This window comes from Centroberyx affinis, unplaced genomic scaffold (genome assembly GCF_046629955.1).
Source record: "Centroberyx affinis isolate AG114_WGS23_722 - 3 ecotype Tasmania unplaced genomic scaffold, CSIRO-AGI_Caff_v1 ptg007659l_1, whole genome shotgun sequence".
NCBI classification, from domain to species: Eukaryota; Metazoa; Chordata; class Actinopteri; order Beryciformes; family Berycidae; genus Centroberyx; species Centroberyx affinis.
In genome coordinates this window covers 6,513-27,907 of record NW_027283862.1, presented here as the reverse complement: position 1 = coordinate 27,907, position 21,395 = coordinate 6,513, and the positions used below count along the sequence as shown (strand labels likewise).

General features: G+C 42.6%; 2 protein-coding genes across 2 annotated transcripts; one reads left to right on the top strand and one right to left on the bottom strand.

Annotated features, from left to right (window-relative positions):
• Positions 1-379: 379 nt before the first annotated feature.
• Positions 380-5,167, bottom strand: LOC139639758 (vacuolar protein sorting-associated protein 45-like; the record flags this gene model as incomplete). The annotated part of the gene is made up of 4 exons (XM_071513906.1): positions 4,911-5,167; positions 2,358-2,492; positions 1,106-1,166; positions 380-459 (listed from the first exon to the last, which is right to left on the bottom strand). Coding segments are annotated over exons 1-4 (369 nt in total), but the record flags the coding sequence as incomplete, so codon positions are not given.
• A 6,969-nt stretch (positions 5,168-12,136) lies between these two features.
• On the top strand, positions 12,137-20,538 carry LOC139639757 (actin-binding protein WASF1-like). The gene is made up of 6 exons (XM_071513905.1): positions 12,137-12,251; positions 14,152-14,293; positions 16,910-17,046; positions 18,039-18,099; positions 19,313-19,501; positions 20,375-20,538. Exons 2-6 carry the CDS (start codon positions 14,158-14,160, stop codon positions 20,536-20,538), a joined length of 687 nt encoding a protein of 228 aa, XP_071370006.1. The 5' UTR covers positions 12,137-12,251; positions 14,152-14,157.
• Positions 20,539-21,395: the final 857 nt, after the last annotated feature.

Sequence of the window (21,395 nt, the reverse complement as noted above, 5' to 3'; positions counted from 1 at the left end):
AAGTGTCTTTTCCTGGTTTTAAAGGCTGCATTACAGTAAAGTGATGTCATTTTCTGAACTTACCAGACTGTTCTAGCTGTTCTATTATTTGTCTTTACCCACTTAGTCATTATATCCACATTACTGATGATTATTTATCAAAAATCTCATTGTGTAAATATTTTGTGAAAGCACCAATAGTCATCCCTACAATATTGTCGCAATATCGATATCGAGGTATTTGGTCAAAAATATTGTGATATTTGATTTTGGCCATATCACCCAGCCCTAAGTAGAGTAAACACATTGTTGATGGTGTTAGGATTTGTTGACGATAAGAAATGTGAAAACACGGGCCGTATCCCCCTGTAGGATGTTTGGGTCTTTACTCCAGACTCACCTGGATTTCAGCCACCACCTCCTGCTCATCCGCCTCAGCCAGAGCCTTGATCTCACTCTTACTGATCACATTACTGAAGTCTGCAACACAGCAGGGGAAACACATTTATACCTTTAAACCGTCATCACAGCTTTCATTTAGAGACATCAGTGAAACGACAAAACAGGAAGAGCTTCTGTTCCTCCAGAGCAAACAGAGCTGAAGCTGAGAGAGTTTCTGGCAGCAGATGGTGGAAGGAGGGAAAGGAAGATGGAGGAATCACTTCCAACATGTTGATCCTCTTCAGGGAGGGGGAGGGGGGGGGGGCAGGAGGCGACGGGGCTGATGGGAAATGTAGTCTTAATGTAGAGAAACACTGCTAACCCTAATAGAATTTCATCAGTCTGGTTTCAGTGGAGAGTTTTAGTGTCAGAGGCTTTTCCACTCAGAAAAGAATTAAATTCTGGGTGGAAACACTGAATACCTGGAAATCTTTTGGCATAAAATTGGAAAAAGTTAAAGATATGGTATTGAATGTCGGCTATATTGTGATGCTGTCCCACCAAAATATTGTGATATCAATATGTGATACCGTGGAAAATAAATATCATTAAATATTGCGATATTCAGAAATATCAAATATCAGCCCAAGCCTGATGTCGGCACAAAATATCGGCACAAAATATCAGCTATCAGCAGATTCGACACAGAAATACGGCCTGTCCCTGAACGCATCACGGCTCTTACAGATGAAGTAGACGCTGTACTTGGGTCTCCGCAGCTCCTGGATCAGATGCTCCACGTTCTCCTGCAGGAGGCAAACAAACAAACAAACAAACAAACACAGGACATCTGCTTTATTCACTGCAGCGGCGGTACCCAAAGCGGGGTGTGAGGACCCCCCCGGCGGTCCCTCAGGGAGGTTCCAGGAGGTCCCAGTTAAGAGGAGGAAGAACATGAAAGCCGCAGTGGGAAAACTCTGGCAGCGAGCGTCTGAGGCTCAGCAGCCGGGGATCTGCAGACGCGTTCAGGTCAGGTTTGACTTCCAGGAAATATGAGATGCCGACTGGGAAAAAACATTCACCTTCGCCTCCTAGCGGTGATCACAAGGAGGCAGAGCGGTAGAAGTTCACAAAATCCTTCGTCAAATAAAGTGCAAACACTCATCTAAAAAATATACTGTGGTAAAAGTTTCAAATCCTTTGCTCAAGTCAAAGAATAACAGTAGACGGCGTTAAATTTACTTAAAGTAGAAAAGCAAAAGTCGGCGTCCAAAAAAAGTGATGAGGAAGTATGGGCAGAAATATGTGTCACTAGAAACTGAAATTGAATTATTTATATTTGAATTTGTATTGTTTAACTTGAATAACTGCATTGAAAAACTGAATCTGAATAGCATAATTTGAAATTGAATTTATTAGTTTGAAACTGAATTCCAATTACCTTGAAACTGAATGAAATATGAAATTTAATTAATTTGCTCTGAAACTGTATTCAGTTCTCATATTCTGTTCAATTCTGTTCAATTCAGTTCTTGCAATTCAAATTCAGTTTACTGAGACACGCATCCTGGTCGTTGAGGAAGAGCAATCGAGTGCAGATTCACTGATTCAAATTCAGTTTTTTAATGCAATTATTCAAGTTGAGCAATTCAAATTCAAAAATAAATAATTCAATTTCAGTTTCTAGTGACATATTTCTGCCCATGAGGAAGAGTCTGCAGCTGAATTCATGAACGTTAACTCTCTGCTGCTCTGTCGCGTTTTATTTGCTTTTTTATTCTGTTAGGATTTTCTTCGCAGAAAGAAAGGAAAGAAAATTAATACTTTTTAAGACCGTAAATTTAGATCATTTATTTTTTTAAGACTTTTTGAGACTTTTCAAGGACCTGCAGATTCCCTCTGCGCACACACACACACACCTACACACCTACACACACACACACACACACACACACACACACACACACACACACACACACACACACACACAGCGGTACCTTGGTGGGTCTCAGGAAGCAGATGGCCTTCAGGTGCTTCATGTTGTCTCTGTTCTGGGAGTCGATCCGCTCAAACAGGTAAACCTCCTTCTGCAGGATCTCTGACTGAGTGTACACCACACTCACTATACTGGTCTGGAACACACACACACACACACACACACACACACACACAGTGAGGTTTACCACGGCTACTGAAACTTCATCCACCAGCCGTCTGATCAGGACCGACTGACACCAGAGACACCAGGTGCATGCTGGGACAGAGACCCAGCAAGACTCTGGACTGAGACCCAAAGGAGTCTGAGTGGTTTTGTCAGAAACCCTGTCAGAGCCGGTCAGCCCGGCGGGGTCAGAGGTCAGAGGTCAGAGGTCAGTGAACTCTGCAGTGACACAGAGAGACACCCTGCTTCCAGCCTGATGTTTCTACATTACAGAAGAGTTGTCCTGTAGGAGTCCTTCCTATGTTCCCCAGGTCTAGGGTTAGGGTTAGGTTGTTTGTTTGTAGATTTAGGGTTAGGGTTAGAGACCTTCAAAACCAATTAAAATGATAACCATTGGTTTTGTTGTGTTTATTATATAGCTGTTTTGAAGCCTTGTTCCAATAAAAAAAACTGGATAATATATATGAAATATTTTAATTGAAACGGGTCAAATTTGACCCGAACACAATAGGAGGGTTAATGTGTGTTAACAGAATATTAAACTGGGGAACTTAGGACCCTGGGAACATAGATACGCTCCTGTCCTGTATCTGCTTGTCTTCATGTCTGAGTCTCAGACTGACGGCTGCACTTCACCTGTCATGATGTGTCCTCGTCTGTCCTAACTGGCTGCTGCTCTGCCTCCAGGGGTCCGTTTCACAAAGCAGGTTCAACAAACTCTGAGTCTAACCCTGAACTCTGAGTTGATCTACTCTGAGATAGGAAACTCTGAGTTTTCGGTTCCAGAACAGCTGATTTGAGGTAGTTAGATCAACTCGGAGTAGTTTCACCTGGAGTTAAGCACGTGCACCACCACTATAAAAAGACAGCATCAATGGAGCCCCGATTCGACGAGTCACCATGGCAACGGGGAAGAGGAGGGCTGCGTTTTTTACCCCACTAGAACTGGAAATCTTAATGCGCTCATACGGCGAATTTGAACATGTTTTTAGAAAAAAGTGCAACACCGCTGCAGCTGCAAAAGAGAGGGAGACGGCGTGGGAGAACATTGCTGCTCGGGTCAATGCGTAAGTTTAAATGTAGTCCTTTGCAATCACAATAATATTACAGGGGAAAACTGCTTGAATGGTAGCTCATTAATTTATTTAATTTAGGTGCAATCCCGTGGGGGAGAAGCGCACTTGGCAGCAGCTTAAGATGAAATATAAAAACATTGTTCAAACAGGTGAGACCTCGGCATAATTTAATGGGGGTACCTCATTTTGATCATGTTTTACATTGTAAAGTAAATATTAAGTGGCTGTTTGACTGTGCAGTTGTTTTATCCCCAACATAATGCTGTTTTCACACACACATAAATGTCTTCTCATCTATATCATATTCTGTTAAATAATTAAGCCTATTTAAACTAACACAGACTTCTACTCAGCCAACAGAAAGAAGGCAGATGCCCGTAAAACGGGTGGTGGCCCAGCACCGCCACCTCTAACGGAGGCAGAGGAGCTGGCCCTAAGCCAGAATTTAGGAAGGCCAGTGGCTGAGGGAATCCCTGGAGGGAGCTCATCTTCAGAGCTCACCCCCCAAGACACAAGTGCCTTTATAAAATGTAATATGCCTAGGCCTATATATCTTTTTTAAGGCTATTCATAAAAATATTTATTTCCCTGCGCAGTAATGCTGCACCTTCATCCACGGGATCGTTGTCAAAAGGACATGCCATGTTAGTGAAAAAAGTGGACTTCTAATATAGGCCTACTGACTGATTTTTTTTAAATAACAGACGGCAGAACTATGTTATGCCAAAACTCGCCTGCTGACTGAATGAATGAGGAAATCAAATACCGTGTGTGGCTGACAGAGGGCGGAGACAGAGAGAAACTCGAGGTTCATTGAGAAAAACCTGGTCCCGACCAGGTTAGGTTCATAGAGTCTGTTACTATGGTAACTGACCGAGAGCTTAAGTTACCTCTCTCTGTGAAACAGGCTAGAGTTACCCCTCTTTCTCTGGTTTGAGTTACCTCCCTTTGTGAAACGGAAAACTCTGAGTTTCCCTCAGTTCAGGGTTAACAGACTCAGAGTTTTCACTAAACCTGCTTTGTGAAACGGACCCCAGGCTGACTGTTTACTCTAACCCTGTTCTCCAGAGAGCCTGCCGGTCCCTGAGCCTCACCCCCTGCCCCCTGCACCCTGCCTCCTGTCTCCTGCCCGGTGCACCAGAGGAGGTCTGTCTCTCTCTCTCTCTCTCTCTCTCTCTCTCTCTCTCTCTCTCTGTCTGTCTGTCTGTCTGTCTGTCTGTCTGTCTGTCTGTCTGTCTGTCTGTCTCTCTCTCTCTCTATCTCTGTCTCTGTCTCTGTCTCTCTCTCTCTCTCTCTCTCTCTGTCTCTCTCACCGTCTCTCTGTCCATCAGCAGCACCTTCATGCCCGGCCCGCTGCTCTCGATCATCTTGGACACATACTGCTTCACAGCGAGCGTCACGTTCATGATGGCGACGCTGTGAAAAACAACAACAACAACAACAACAACAACAACACGCTGTTAGCGGCAGGTGTGAAGGTTCAGTAAGGCCTCGCGCAGACCGGCTGACCAGCTGTTCACCGTCTTCTTCTTCTGTTTCTTCTTCTTTTGCAGCAGAGCTCCAGACAAAATATCAGCTGAGCTGCGACAAAACAGACCGATCGCGCTTCCGGGTGGGTGACGTGCATACGTCACACGCACAGCGTAGCGTCGCTTACGTTAGCGTCATTACGTAGGTATCTTTATAGATCAGAAGTAGAACCTATGAGGAGTATGCTTTTGTTTTCGACGCTATATCAGAACGTGTCCTTATGGTTCTAAGAGACTCTGGTGCTGTAGACCTTTTAATGTTGAAGACTGGGTGGAAAGTATTTATATTGGTGAAACTAATATATTGAAAGAGAAGTGCTCTAACAAAAATATTAGGAATTCACTTAGTTGTGTTACTGTCCCATCTTCTAAATGTTTTTTTTATGTTTGACATACAGTGGGAAAAAGCGTGGAAAATGTGTGATAAATACTGTATCAATAACTAGTTTAAGGAAGTGTATTTCAAGATACTGCATAGAATTTATCTGGTTAAACATGTTAGAAAGATTCAAACTGGATATTGATTATAAATGTGATTTTTGTGGACTAGAAAAAGAGAGTATTTCCCATCTATTTTTTCACTGTATATATACAAGAATGTTCTGGATTGATGTGACCAACTTTCTAAAAAAGAAACTTAAGATGAATGTTGAAATAGATATGTTTGATGTAATGCTATATTTTAGTCAAGATAAGATTGGAAATAACATGCTGTATATCATACAACAATTTATTATTTTTGGAAAATTCCATTTTCATAAGAAAAAATGGTCAGGAACCAAGCCAACTTTCCTGCACTTTATTAATAAATTTAAACAATATAGCACCATTTTATCTCATGTTAAAAACAAAAAAGCTATTAAGACCTTAAAGTTATTAAGCAAATATAATATGCTGCATATAACATAAACTCTGGCATTGTAAAATGTAAAATGTATTTTTTGTTTGTTTGTTTTTTTTTTTATCTTTGTCTCTATTGTCTATGTATCTGTTTGTACCTTTGTATATGAACTTGTGTACAATAAAGAAAGTGGGAAAAAAAATAGATCAGAACAGAGCCAGAGAGAGAAATGGCTCTGATCAGAACCAAACCTATGATCAGAACTAGAAAAAAAATCTTATTGAATTGACTTTTATCATACATAAAAAACACATTAATCAATAAATTTGACATTGTCAGTTTAGGTTTTGCCTACAAGAGCCACGACGACACAGCAGGTAGATCCACTGGGTCACTGTGCTGTAACATTACAGAGATAGAGAGTAATACAATAAATACATTCAGAAAAATAGTGGAGGGCAAACCCATCCCACCTGTGTGTGTGTGTGTGTGACAGAGATGTGACTATCTGAGTCTGTCACACACACACACTGTGAGAGAGAGAGAGAGAGAGACAGAGAGAGAGAGAAAAAGAGAGAGAGAGACACAGAGAGAGAGAGAGAGAGAGAGACAAAGAGACAGAGAGAGAGAGACACACACACAGAGAGAGAGAGACAGAGAGAGTGAGAGGGAGACAGAGAGTTGGTTTTCTTCTCTCAAAACCAGCCTGTAGTCCAAAGGTTTTAGTCTGGACTCGTGCAACATTCTCCTCTCCACTCAGGATTTAATTTGGTGTGTGTGTGTGTGTGTGTGTGTGTGTATACCTAAGATTTATGATCTAAGCATCTTAGATGCAGGGTGTTACAGTCTCACTCTGTGTTCAGGTGCTGGTGGGACAGCGTTGCTTTCACATGCTTTTTAGTGGGAAAATCAAATCTGGGAGATGACGGAAGCAGAGAACAGCCGTGCTTGCAATTATTTTTTTAATGCCGTTATCTCAAGATAACGGGTTCATTTATCTCATTATCTCGAGAAAACAAAAGACAGATCTCTTGAGATAACGAGATAATTTATCACGAGAAAACGGGATACTTATGGAGAAGTGGAAAATGAGAGTCTGGTTCATTTGATCACAGCTGATTTCAGCCTTCAGATCACTGTCATGACTGTCAGGAGGATTCAGAACTGAACAGGAAGTCGAGGCATAAATATGAAGTTTTGTTGGCTGCAGTTACGTTGCCATCTCTGCATGCTGGCATGGCTCCTGATCTCTGATAACAAATTATAAGTAATAAGAGGAAACAACATTTTGTTTTGTCGTGATAACGGGTCGATTATCTCGTTATCTTGAAATAACAAAGCTCATTTTCTCGAGATAACGAGATAATTAACTTGTGATCTCGAGATAACGGCATTAAAAAAAATAATTGCAAGCACGGCTGTTCTCGGCTTCCCTAGGGAGACAAACAATAAACAAACATGGCCGCCCTGCAGCTTAACAAGTTTTCAACAAATTTCATTTAAACAAAAGTTAGTTCTGATGGTCAGTCTGCGAGCTACAAACCTGTAATAAAGCTGCATCTGTGTAAGTGTTTTCTCTACTGACACTAAACTGGATTGTTCAAAGGTCAAAGGTCATCGCTGCCTCGTAACTCGAAAACTCGGGTAGCAAAGTTTCTCTGACTTTCCCGCTTCATCATCCAACTGTGAATGCCGTTCATGTGAAATTTCCAAGTTGGACATTTGGTTTCTCAGCAGTCCGGATGTGAGAGGATGAGGAACCAGCAGGTCTGCAGGCTGAACTTCCAGAGCAACAAGGTCAAGCTCCCCACGGGTCCTTGAAATCCTTGAAAGTTTGTGAATTTGAGAAAAAAAAAATCAAGGCCTTGAAGGTTTTTGAAAATAGACCTAAATAGACATGGGTCATTGAAAGTGCTTGAATTTATATATTTTGTGCAAGAATAGAAATTGAAGTTCTTTTGATATTTTTTCCGCTGTCTGCATGTGCGTCTCCCTCCGTCTGTGCGTCTTGTTTCACTCCGCCTGCCTGGAGGAAGAGAGACGGTCAGCTGTGTGCAGAGAGACTGAAGTGGATGATGCAGGATGAACAGCGGCAAGCGGGCGAGGAAGCTAACGTTAGGCGAACCTTCAGCCGTGCCTGGAAAATGTAAATTCCAGAACTCGTGGCTCAACTCGTAAATAAGCCTCTGTCTCTATCGCTCAAATGACACAGTATATTGTTTTGCTGTGCTGTGTTAGAGAAGAGAGAGAGCACATAGTCTGCCATCACTGTAACTAGGGCTGAACGATTTTGAAAAAATATCTAATTGCGATTATTTTCACTGATATTGCAACTGCGATATGATTTGCGATATTAGAGGGAATGATCATTTTTACATCATTATTCTCATTTTCATTGAAAAACGTATTAAAATGATTATGGTGTGATTTTTGCGGGGATCTGTACCAAACAAAGATGTTTTCTTCAGTCTGTAGAATATGATGTGTAGGCCAGGACATCTCTGCAGCACCACAATATTTACTTTAAAATGCTATTTTGACACATTTCACCTTTAACAAATATTGTGCCTCCTGAGATTTGAAAATTGCAGTAGGCCATATTGCGATTTCGATAAAATTTAAATTAATTGTTCAGCCCTAACTGTAACACTGCACAGTTTAGAAGTGTTCACACATTCAAGCCTCTCTCTCTTTTTAATTGGTGTCTGTGAGCTTCTGTAAAGCGAGCCTGCTAGTTCTCATTATAAAAATTCTCAGTGTTGTAACAGTAATTGACCTTGATCCATGTCTCACACTATGCCGTGTTGGGTCCTTGAATTTGAGGGAACTGGGCCTGGAAAGTCCTTGAAAAGTCCTTGAATTTGATGTTTAAGAAGGTGTGGGAACCCTGCAAGGTGTTAAACTGAGGTTCCTTAAAGCATCTTGGAGAAATCACCAGAGTAAAGGTGAAGGACTGTCAGGTGACGTAAAGCGGCGCCTGGCAGCCATGTTGGAGGTCTTCAACTCACTGACATCTGGTTGATTTTCTCTTCAGATAATCTGATCAGCTGACCATCAGTGTGGTGCTGTTAACATAACACACAATAGTAAAGGGAGTATGGCTAGTGGCTAGGGCGGGGCGATCCATCCATCCATCCATCTTCAACCGCTTATCCGAGGTCGGGTCATGGAGGGAGCAGTTCCAGCAGGGGGCCCCAAACTTCCCTTTCCCTGGCCACATTAACCAGCTCTGACTGGGGGATCCCAAGGCATTCCCAGGCCAGGGAGATGTAATCCCTCCACCTGGTCCTCGGTCTGCCCCGTGGCCTCCTCCCAGCTGGACCTGCCTGGAAAACCTCCCTAGGGAGGCGACCAGGAGGCATCTTTACTAGATGCCCAAACCACCTCAACTGGCTCCTTTCTATGTGAAGGAGCAGCGGCTCTACTCTGAGTCCCTCAGGTGACCGAGCTTCTCACCCTCTCCCTAAGGGAGATGCCAGCCGCCCTCCTGAGGAAACCCATTTTGGCCACTCGTATCTGCGATCTTGTCCTTTCGGTCATGACCCATAGTTCAAGGCTGGGCGATATGGACCAAAAATCAGATCTTGGTATTTTTAGGCTGAATGGCGATACACGATATATATCTCGGTATTTTCTACAAAGACAGTGATCAAATAAAATGCAAAAGACAGGGTTTCCTTCCCTGTTTTAAAATATACAGTTGCACAATATTATCAACATGTAAATGAAAAATTAAAATTAAATAGAAGGGGTACAGGTTTTCCTCTCCTGCTTTACAAAATACACAGCTGTGCAAATAACAATAAAAATGTAAACAGAAGAAAAATAACAATAGAACAGGCCAACAAGTATTTCCTCCTACGTAGCCCTGTACGTATCTTACAGGTTTTGTGCCAGGAAAACCAGCCTGTCAACAGCCTCAGGCTCCAGGGACGCCCTGTGGCAGGTCACAGTGTTACCACTGCAACTGAAACCCTTTCAGAAGGGGAACTGAACTGGTGGCTGGTACACAATGATACTTCTTTGCCAGGTAGCTCAGTGCTGGAAAGACAATTTCATGTTCCTTCCACCATTTGAGAGGATCTGTGTCACTCTCTACACTAATGACTGTAACTAGCTTGTAGTGGCTAGTGTTAGTAGTGAGTAGTAGATGTGCATGTTGACATTAACATCAGTGTGTTTGCTGGCTAGTTAGCTAGCTAACAGTTTGTTCAGGTTAACTGAGCTGACTCTTCTCAAGCTCCAACTCTTCATGTTTTGGAGTAGAGACTAGGGCTAAAGACAAGACAGTTTACTGTGTCACAGTAACCTACATTTGGAAACAAATCCACCTTATCACACTATTCACTTTTACTGAGAACGTTACTGAATGGATCTACAGCACCTACAGTCTTCACATATAGCTCTGTCCTGGTCTGGTTTTTATAAATTTAGTCATATTGGTGCACAACTAATTCTCTAACAGACCTCCAAGATGGCGCCAATTGTAGTTACATTTGTGAGACAACTGCAATGCCCCTATAGAGACTAGATTGTTGTATATAATATAATAGCTTCTAAAATTTTCTTACATGAGTATTATAGCTTTGAAGAATGTCCTCTGTTACCTGCTGTGTGTTTGACAGAGAGAGTGGAGAGCTGAGGTGTTCATGCCATTCAGTCAAACACTATGTTATCATTTTGATTTCTCAAAATTTAAACCTGCAAATATTAGGCTATGTATGGATCTCATGTAAATTTGGGCAAAATCTATGACCTAGATGGGGTTAGCTGGGTAATGTTAGCAAACATTTGTTTTAATTCAGAAGATTCTTTTTTTTTTTTTTACCAGCGATCCAAATTTCAGTGTGCTGTATTGGGTGAATACCCACTGTCTAGTATGAATGACAAATATTGACACTTTTTTTTTTTTTTAAGTAAGCTTTCAATATAAGGTAACTAACATTAAAGTTAGCTAAGCTAGCACTAGTTTGGCTAACGTTACAGATCGGCAGACCGGCGCCTGTGGAAGTTGTTCGTGCCTCCAGCAGGTCGGCACTTCAATAATTTAATAAACTTCCGGCTTTAGAGCGAGAATTTCGGTTAATTGTTTACATATGTGGTTGTTTATGTGTTTATTTGTCTGCACCGCCTATGTTACAAGCTTATTTTGTCGAAGAAATAAGTTGCTTGTTAGCCAGTTTAGCTCCCTGGGTAGCTAACGTTAGCTTGTGGGCGATCTGGTTGCCAGGCAACGAAGCTAGCGAGACAGCTAGCACTATCACATGTATTTAATATATTTAATGGATTTTTTTTGTAAATTTTAACCTACAAACGCAAGTTGATACAGGTTTACTTGTACATACTTGTGCGGATAAACATTTTGCTGCCAACTGCCACTGTCGCCTCTCATTTGAGGAGTAATTTGCTAAATAATTTGAGTCGTTAGGTTCACAGTTTCCGAGTTAGCTACGTTCCGCTAACGTTGACCCAGTTAGAAAAGTTAACGTTTGACAGTTTTCTTGATGACTGAAATGACGGTTTACTAACATTTCAGTTTAAGTTAGTTTAAGGCTTAGCATGGCTCAGTCTAATGTACTGGCACTGTAGATCCAGAAAGTCAAGGTAAAGTTACTGTTATCTTACTCTTAACCCTCTAACGTTAACCCTAATCTGTTATCTCCACTAAGCGAGCTGCTAAACGGCTAAATCGACATGACACTACTACGAATTAAATTGAATTATCTGAATACATTGAATTATTTAAGGTGAAACTAAATTATAGTCTTCTTATAGCCTTCTAGGGATCCATGGTAACTTATCTCATGATTTAGGAGACTTTACTGTTGTATTGTACATGTGTGGCTAGGTGGCTAACAAGCTACACTTTGTTAGCATGCAGGCATTTTGTGGGATCGTGTTCATACATGTCTCATACCGTCCGTGTTCATATGACTTCGTTTAAAAACGTGTGTTTTTTGTCTGTTAGCACCATCGGGACAGATGGGGATTCAGCAACGGTTTGAACATTTATGGTTAGAATAGTTATGAGTGGAAGAAGCTGGTAATGTGCTTCAGACAGATCACTCCGCCCCGCTTCCAGGATCGGGACCAACCACGGTGAATGTCTAAACAGGGGAAGTGGCGTAGGGAGAGCCAGCTGAGGCAGAAACGTGATGCTCGGTGCTAACAGAGCCTGTGTGTGCACAGCATTCACTTTCAGTTTATTTTGGAAAACGGGAAGTTTTTAAAGAGGGATTTTAATGGCATAAGTATTTCTTTGACATAACAAAGGACTGAATAAGGTAAGCCAATGACTGGTTCAGTTTTTTAAGTGGATATTATGCATAGTAATTGAAGTCACAGAGTTAGCTGCTAGGCTAGTTGGTTAGCTTGCTTGCATTGATAGCTAAATGCTAAGATGTGTGCGGGGGGGAAGGGGGGGGGAGCTGCAGAGAGCAGGAAGAGCTGAACATCATGCTGGTCTGTTTCTACTGTCTGTTTCTACTGTTAACAAGTTCACAAGTTAGGATAAGTTGACAGAAAGCAAATATAATATGACTGCTCATGCATTTGTCAAGTTTTGGTACAACACTGAAATAAAATGTTTTTTCTTTAGCTCTGAGTGTAACATTAGCTTGTTAGCTTAGCTTGCTGACTAGCTCCTTGTATTGCTGTTAACTTCTTGTTTATTTGATGTCCACATGGCGCAATAAGGAGAATAATACAGCATTTGTCACCACCTATGTAATATAAATTTGTATGTGCATGTATAAATTTAAGTTAGAATAGAAAGCCAACTGAATTCCCATCATATTACACACAGCATAACTAACAGCTAACATAACAGCATAAAGTTAGCATAACAGCTAACTGACAGCCAACCCAGGCAGGGCAGCTTGCTTTGGTAACTGATCAGGATTTTCTACATCTAGGCTAAATATAATCAAAAATACTTACAACAGTTAAGCTGAGAATTGTATTGACCATAACCATATCTGCATATTGACACTTTCCCACTGTTTCCTCATGCTTGTGATATGGTTTCACAATCAGTTGCAGTTTTCAGGAAACATGGTTAATGAGCTTCACACTGTGTTTCAGAATCAGCTTTATTGGCCAAGTATGTACACATACAAGGAATTTGACTGGTTTTTTCGTTGCTCTCAATGAACTTACACAGAATAAATATATAGCTAAAATCAAGGACAACAAGATGAACAGAGGCAAACCTAAACATTTAACTACTATGTACAACGTAAACAACACTAGGACAATAGTGCAAAGGTGCAGAGTGCAAAGATGCTGGAATAGATATGAGTTGTTGGTGTAACAGGTTACATTATATACATAGTACTGCTATGTATTTTTACTGCTATGTTGTAGTGAGACTGAGAAAATGACGGAGAAGTTTGTTATTCTCATCCTTGTGCCTGGTGTTGAGTCACGCTGCTGAACTTGTTGATGCTGTTTGTTTACACAGGAAGTTCACAAGAGAGGACATGTGGACTGAGACTGATTAGATCCTCATTATTTTTAGTTTTGTTGTTGTGGCATGTGGAATATTTGTAGGAAACCTTTGTTGGAAAAATGATCAGAGTGGTGTATTCACTTTCCTAGCTCTCATAGCTTCTATCAGCTCTACAGTTGGCTGTACATGAGTGACTTGGAGAAACAAAAGCACATGAATCCAGGACAGCTGTAGAGTTGGAGCTATTTATGCATCCAGTGATTCTTCTTCATTTAGTTTAGCTCAAGCTGTGCACTAAAACTTTCCCTTATAATTCATTGTAGCAGGGGTTGATCTGGGTCATTCTACCTCCTTGTTTGTCTTTGATTTAGTTGACCATGAAAAATAAGATATGTATTGATGCAATTGTATATGTATTTTCATATTAAGATGAAACTCTGGGAAGATAAGATAAGATAAAACTTTATTGTCTGTTCACACGAAAATTTGTCTTGCATTGCATGCTCCAACAATCATCAACACATAAAAAGTATCTGACATAAAAAGAACATCTGTTGTCATGCACACACACATACATAAACCCGTACACACATCCTATGATCACTTTCCCTGTGTGTGGGTGGTTGCATAGTCCATGTGAGAATGCATGTGGGGTGGGTGGGTGGCAGTGGGTGTATGATCTGAAATGAACTAAGGCACTCCTGTGGAGCTGACTGGGCCTGTTCTCCTCGCAGCAGGTGATGGAGGAGAGGATGGAGGAGGCGGCCTGCAGCGATGGACTGCTGATGGAGTGTGATGAGGAGGAGCAGGAGGTGTGGCCTCAGTCCCCAGAGAGGGACGAAGAAGAAGAGGAGGAGGACGATGGACACGATGAAGGTGGGCCTGAGCCGATATGAAAATGTCATAGTAGTATCTCAATATACGATATTATCTCTATAATTATTAAATCTTGTGAATGAGACCCTGTGTCTCAGTGAGATTACCTGTCTAAATAAAGGTTTAATAATAATTAAAAAAAAAAAGATGAAGACAAAAACAGTACTGTAATATGCTTAAATTATTTTAAAATGAATTGATCAAATCAATCAGAAGACAGTTGACTTTTTTCTTCAATAACTAAATTATAAAATTCTGATTTAACTTATAGCAACTGAGGGTAGTTTTACAACACAAATAAAAATCGAAATAACAGGATGAAATAAAGTCCAAAATGTCTCAAATCAAGTTCAGCTGCTCTGCCTCCACTTTAACTCAGTCAGCAACATGAGAAGAAATGTTTTAGAAGAAAAAAATAAAACCTCAGTGATGACAGATGAGTCGTAGTTATCACGGGTCACAGTAAGAAAAAATGAGTGGCGGTGTCATAACCGTTATTGTTTTTTACTGTGATGCAAGTGGAATATCCTGCAGAGTAGGGGTGGGCCATGTGAACTCAAATTAATATCACAGTATTTTCCACTGTCTGGACGGTATCAGTATTATATCACTGTATCCAAAATGTAATAATTATATCACTGTATTCAAAATGTAATAATTTTATATTTGATGATAAAATTAATACATGTGTTTTTTAATACCAAACAGAGTGAGACGACAGACAATATTATGCATCTGAAATGTTTTTATTTTGCAAATGTTTTCTTTCTTCAACTGAGAAACAAAGGCGGCTACAGGCCATGAAAAATATGAAAAAAACATTTTAAATATTGCAAGTGTTAAAGAATGGCCTCTACATTGACGTTGGCATTTAAAAAACCCCAGTTGGTCAGTATATAGAAATTGATCTAAAGCGATACTTTAACCTGCAGCTGAACTGCACCGCTTGTGTTTTCAGTCATTAACCTGAAGGCTGCTGCACACAGCTGATCTGAAACAGAGCCGGAGAGACGCATGGCTTCTGTTTTCACCGGACCACGCTCCTGTCTGTTCGGTATTTTAGCCTATAGATGTATATTCATGCCACGATTTTGCTTACTGTGGTCATCTATCACCATGTCAGTAAACAAAAGAGAGGACACATAAACCACTGTCGCTTAAATAAATGTTGGAGAGGTTTTCTATGGAGCCGCTGAGAAGCTTCTGTTTGGTAACGGTGCCTAAACCACACTGTACAGTACTATCCTGTGTGTTACATTTAAGTTCCTCCCAGTACAACTTGAGTTGTTCATGGGAAAAAAGGCAAAACTAGATAACTGTGTTGACTTACCCATATGTAAAATATAGACAGGCTCAACACAACAGGCAGACCGGATGGAAGAAGAACAGAGTTAACTGTGACATATTCAAAATATATATATATATGTTAATGTAAAGTGTATATTTAAAAAGTCACTAGAAGTCGCCAGATAACATCATACGCTACTTTGCATATCAATATAACCAACAGGCCCCGCCCCCAGTGGAGGGAGGGAGGGGGGCACCTGTGGGTGCTGTGATCATCAGGTCTCTCTGGATTAGACAAGCCAGCAAACCGGCATCAGCCACCGATTTACTGCCAAATGCTTTGGGATTCAACACATTAACACTGTTCCCCATGGTCTCTAGTATAGATGCCTTATTTTATATTTTGATTAATTTGTCACAGTATCCACGGTATTGCAAAATCCATATCATGGCAGAATGTCACGCATTTATCACATGGCGCATGTTGCAGAATTTTCTTTGATTTTATTACAAACAGGATTAAACGGTTGAATCTAGTCTCTGGTCCAAACTCCGAAGCAGAAGGTGACGTAATGCACCTATGATGCTGGCTGCCAACCGCCGTTAAAAGACAAGAAGAAGAAGAAAACTGAGTGGAGACTTTTGCTGAATCCAAATGTCTGGACTTCGGCGGACTTGCAGACTTTACGGCTCGCTCCCGTGAAGTCCAGGAGGGTTCAGGGCCTCCGCTGTCAAAATGTATCAAGTCTGTAAGGCTCTCATGTGGACTTGTGGGTCGGTCCATGCAGACCTCCAGCGAGTCCGCTACCTTGCAGACTTCTCTGGCAAGATTTCCCATCATTCATTGCTCTATGGATATGTTCTAAATACATCAGCAGATCAAGAATGTTATCTCTCTACCTGCAATACAGACAGTCATGGAATTCTGTACAAAATCATATCTGACAATAAAAATATTCTCAGGTTTGGGTCCGAGAGAAATATATTCATCAGATGTGGCTCTAATGTGGACTGGATTAGGGTCCTTGATATGAAAAAGGTTGAGAATCAGTGATCCAGGCTGCTGATATGATGAAGCCTTTACTCAGCTGATCAGTCTGTAACAGCTGGTCCGCTCTGCAGCTGAGCCTCCTGGGAGTGTTACACGTATAACAAGATGTGCCGACACAGTTACGGTGACTGCGGACGCGCTGACCGCTTCCTGTTTCGGATTTTGCATCAGTGGTATCCACGGCAACGAGCGAGGGGAGAAAGTCCGGCCCATTCGTCCCTTTTTATACAGGCTCATACACATGTGGATTCAGCCTGTCTGTTCCTTCCCCAACACAGAGGCTGCTGACGGTCCGATGGAGGAGGAGGAGGAGGAGGAAGAGGAAGAGGAGGAGACCGGCTGCCCGCTCGTCAGGATCATCCCCATCCCAGCAGCCCCGGCCGGCAGCCCCCCCCCGCACGGCGACATGCTCAAGGTAACGGGACACGCAGAATAGAGTAGGACCTCTAGTGTTCTCACAATAACCGATATATCAATACTGCTTTTACATGGACTTGAGTTTCCCGGTTATGATCGGGTTTTTGAAGTATCCCGTTCTTGTGTTTGCGCATGTAAACATCATATCCCGATTTCAGAAACCCGGATAAGCCGGATAAGATAGAAACCTGATTATGCTAGCCGGAGTACTCCGAAAGAAACCGGGATCCTGTTGCATGTAAACATCTGATCCCGATTTCAGCCGAGAGACGGAACAGAAAAACACAAACAACAACAACGAGAGCGTCTCACTTCTGGAGCGATGAGGAAACGGAGTTTTGTCTTTCGGTGATGAAAGAATGAAATATACTTGGCAGTTTAGATGGAGAAAGCATGGAAATGCTGAGCTGTTCAAGTCTGTAGATACAGACTACAGGAGGCCGGTTTCCAACACGCACAGTGGAGCAAGTCAGGTCAGGAGGAAAATACTAAAGAAACATTAACGTTACTACAGCCAAACATCAAAACAAAACAGTCAAATTAATTTAAGGTTAACAGTTACAGAGGAATATCAGATTAACGATTTCAAAATTGCCGGTTTGTGTTGTAAACATCACAGGCGCAAACAGCCTGCAGTGATCAGTAACCGGGATGCTAGTATTGATCATGTATATGGGATATGAATAACCAGATTTCTCTGTGCCATATACCAAATAAGATCAAAACCGGGATAAGCCTCATAACCGGGATACTCAAGTCCATGTAAACACACTAATACTGCTTTGATACTGTTGAGACTCAAACTCTCACAAAACGCTTTTCTGTGAGCTGAAGTTCGTTTTGGCGTCATCATGTGTCAGAAGGCACTGATTCAAAAAGCCAAGAGGATTAACGCTGGATATCTGTCCACCTTTTCATATGTTCCATCTTTTAACGTGTGTGTTTGTGTGTCTGTGTGTGTGTGTGTGTGTGTGTGTGTGTGTTGTCCAGGCCCCAGCAGCCCCTCTGGGCTTCAGGCTGAACGGCCGGCCGGTCCCCCTGCTGCCTGGAGGTCAGTCTGGTCCTGAGTAAAACACTTGATCCACGGTTCAGTTTGTTTTGCTCCTAGAGGTTTATAGTTCAAATCGCACTCTCTTCTCTTTTCTTTCAGTTTTGGGCCTTTAACCCTATTTAACCCACCAAACACTTTCTTCCTGATACCTACCTGTACCGAGTCACAGGTCACATGACCCGGTACAGGTAGGTTTAAGGAAGTAATTCCATTTTCTCTCTTTCACGCTGACGAAGGCTTGAATTTTCTTTATAGGTGGAAGTATTAAAAAAAGCCTCATGTCTGCACCTCACTGGGTGTGTGTTCTTTTACTGAAGTGTAGCCTATACTTTTATAGCACATTATTATTATAATTTAGTTATACAAATGTACCAGTTATGATTATAATTATAATGATGGTGGTCAAGACTGTAATATCAGCAGAGGAAAGCAGGGATTGTGATGAGGCTATGGAACATTTCAGGACTGGAGAAATGTGGGAATTGCACAAAAATCTGGGGAAGTTAAAAATATTGTTGTTCAGTCTTGATACACATATGACCACCTGCTTCAGGTAGCTGTCATTTCACATATTATATTTGTTGTTGTCAGCAAACATCAAACTGAACGCCGACCAGAATATTCAAGCCCTGTCAGGGAAATAAAGTCTGGAAAAACTCTGGAGTTGTGACGTGGAAGTTGTTAGGCTCCTTGGTTTTAGTGGATACAAAGAACAAAAATGTGATCACAAAAATACTTAGAATTACTGGCAAAACTTCCCATGTGCATTGCTTCAAAATGTTAAATTCTACGATACTCTAAACAGATTAGTGAACAGAACTCACTCAGACTGCATCTTTAAAAAGTCTGAAAAGGCCTGAAAGTAAATGAAAAGTATTAAACGACTTAAATACAGTCATTAGAGGCCTTCATCTTAATCTTTGTCCTCTTAGATCAATACAGAAAGGGTTGGAAATACAATATTCATCACATCTGCTGTAATAAACATAATTGCACTTCATGTCCCTTAACGTTTAATTTCCTGCTGTCCTTTTTTTCTTTTTCTGCGCATTCAGAAAAGTCAGACAGCCGCTCCGCCAGCTTTGTTTCTTGTAGTCAGTTCAGTTCCAGGAAGTGTTTTGCTGCAGATTCCCTGTGTTTGAGCTGTGTGTGTGTGTGTGTGTGTGTGTGTGTGTGTGTGTGTGTGTGTGTGTGTGTGGTGTGTGTCCTGCAGGCGGGGGGGCGGAGCTGAAGCTGTGCTCCCACCCGTCCGGCTCGGCCAGCGGCTTCACCGCGCTGCAGATCCCCGTCACCCTGACCGTCAGCACCCTGGCCTCCCTGAGAGCCACCTTCACCTCCCCCCCTTCCCCTCCTCCTCCCCCTCCCCCTCCTCCAGAGGCAGATCACACCCCCATCATCACCGGTAAATACTGTCCACATCCAGGAAAAGTCAATTTACAAAATCCAGACCTGATGTTTGATATTCAGTCTCTGAATCAGAGGATTCAGCTCGTCTTTTTCAGCCCCTCTCTCTCTCAATTCAAATTCAAATAAGCTTTATTGGCATGAATGGTAATCAACCTCTCTGTCTCTCTCTCTCTCTCTCTCTCTCTCTCTCTCTCTCTCCCTCTCCCTCTCTGTCTGTCTCTCTCTCTCTCTCTCTCTCTCTCTCTCTCCCTCCCTCTCTGTCTCTCTCTCTCCTCCTCTCTCTCTCTGTCTCTCTCTCTCTCTCTCTCTCTCTCTCTCTCTCTCTCTCTCCCTCTCCCTCTCTGTCTGTCTCTCTCTCTCTCTCTCTCTCTCTCTCTCCCTCCCTCTCTGTCTCTCTCTCTCCTCCTCTCTCTCTCTGTCTCTCCCTCTCTCTCTCCCCCCATCTCTCTGTTTCCCCCCCCTGTCTCTCTGTTTCCCCCCCCCTGTCTCTCTCTCCCTCTCTCTTTCTGTCTCTCCCTCTCTCTGTCTCTCTCTCTCTCTCTTTCCCCCTCTTTCCCCCTCTCCCTCTCCCTCTCTCTCTCTCCCTCTCCCTCTCCCTCTCCCTCTCCCTCTCTCTCCCTCTCCCTCTCCCTCTCCCTCTCCCTCTCCCTCTCTATCTCTCTCCCTCTCTCTCTCTCTCTCTCTCTCTCTCTCTCTCTCTCTCTCTCTCTCTCTCCCTCTCCCTCTCCCTCTCCCTCTCCCTCTCCCTCCCTCTCTCTCTCTCTCTCTCTCTCTCTCTCTCTCTCTCTCTCTCTCTCTCTCAGGTGTAGTATATGGTGAAGCAGCAGAGAAGGTGTTGAGCAACCACAACCTAAACTTCAGTCCCCAGCCTCCTTGGTCGGTGTTCACCCCGCCACTGTCAGAGCTGAAGACCCCGCCTTGGCCCTCCACCCTGACCCCACCTTCCACCCAGGCCACGCCCCCGCCCCGGGCCACGCCCTCTCCCAGCTCCAGCCGGCCCGCGGCTCCTCCCAAGCCGCTGCGCAGAGGTAGAGAGCCGGTTCGACCTCTATGGGCTTTAAATCTGACCCGGCTGTCCGCCGGTCCTCACAGAGTGAGAGAAGGTGCTGTGATGTCACAGGAAGTGTGTGTACTGACGCTGCTCTGCTCCCCGCAGGCCGGCTCGGACCCGTCGCTCCTCCTGACTGTCCCGTCTGCAGGTCCCACTTCAAAATCGTCCCCAAACTCAGAGGATTCATGTGTGTAAGTTTGGCTGCTGCTGCTGGAGGCTGGAGAGCAGAAGTACACGACACAAGACTCATCCTCTTCTCAGATGGGTTTATTGGGTTGTAAAATAATTAGATTTAGTTTCTACAACTGATCATGGTTTTGTTGTAGCCCGGTACATGTTTTGTGTGTTGCTTCCTTCTCTTTGCCAGTGTCATTACATGTCCGTCAGTTTCTGTCACTCATGTCTGATCTGATAGATACCTGATTATTTTGATCAGGTATTTCTGCTTTATCAGTTAGAGAGAGAGATGGAAGCATCTCTGTTATACTGCACATGGTCATTCTGGGGTTGAAGGAATATTAGTTCCCTCTGCTATCTTCTAGCTGACCTCTGACCTCTGACCCCTGACCGTGTTACTGTTGGTTGCTTGTAATGTTAGGGTGTTTTCACATATAGTTCTTTTTAAAGGAACTGAAGTCAGTCCTTTGTAAGTGAACCAGCTGCATATGAACATAGCTATAGTAATCACAGTTAGCTAGCGAACAACATTTCACTTACTTCTCAAACGGGCGAGAACTTTCCTCTTCCACATGTGCAGGCAATAGTAGTCCGCCGGCAATAATAGTCAGTAATAATTGTCAGCATCCGTTGTTGCTCACTTCTGTTGTGGCTTTTGCAT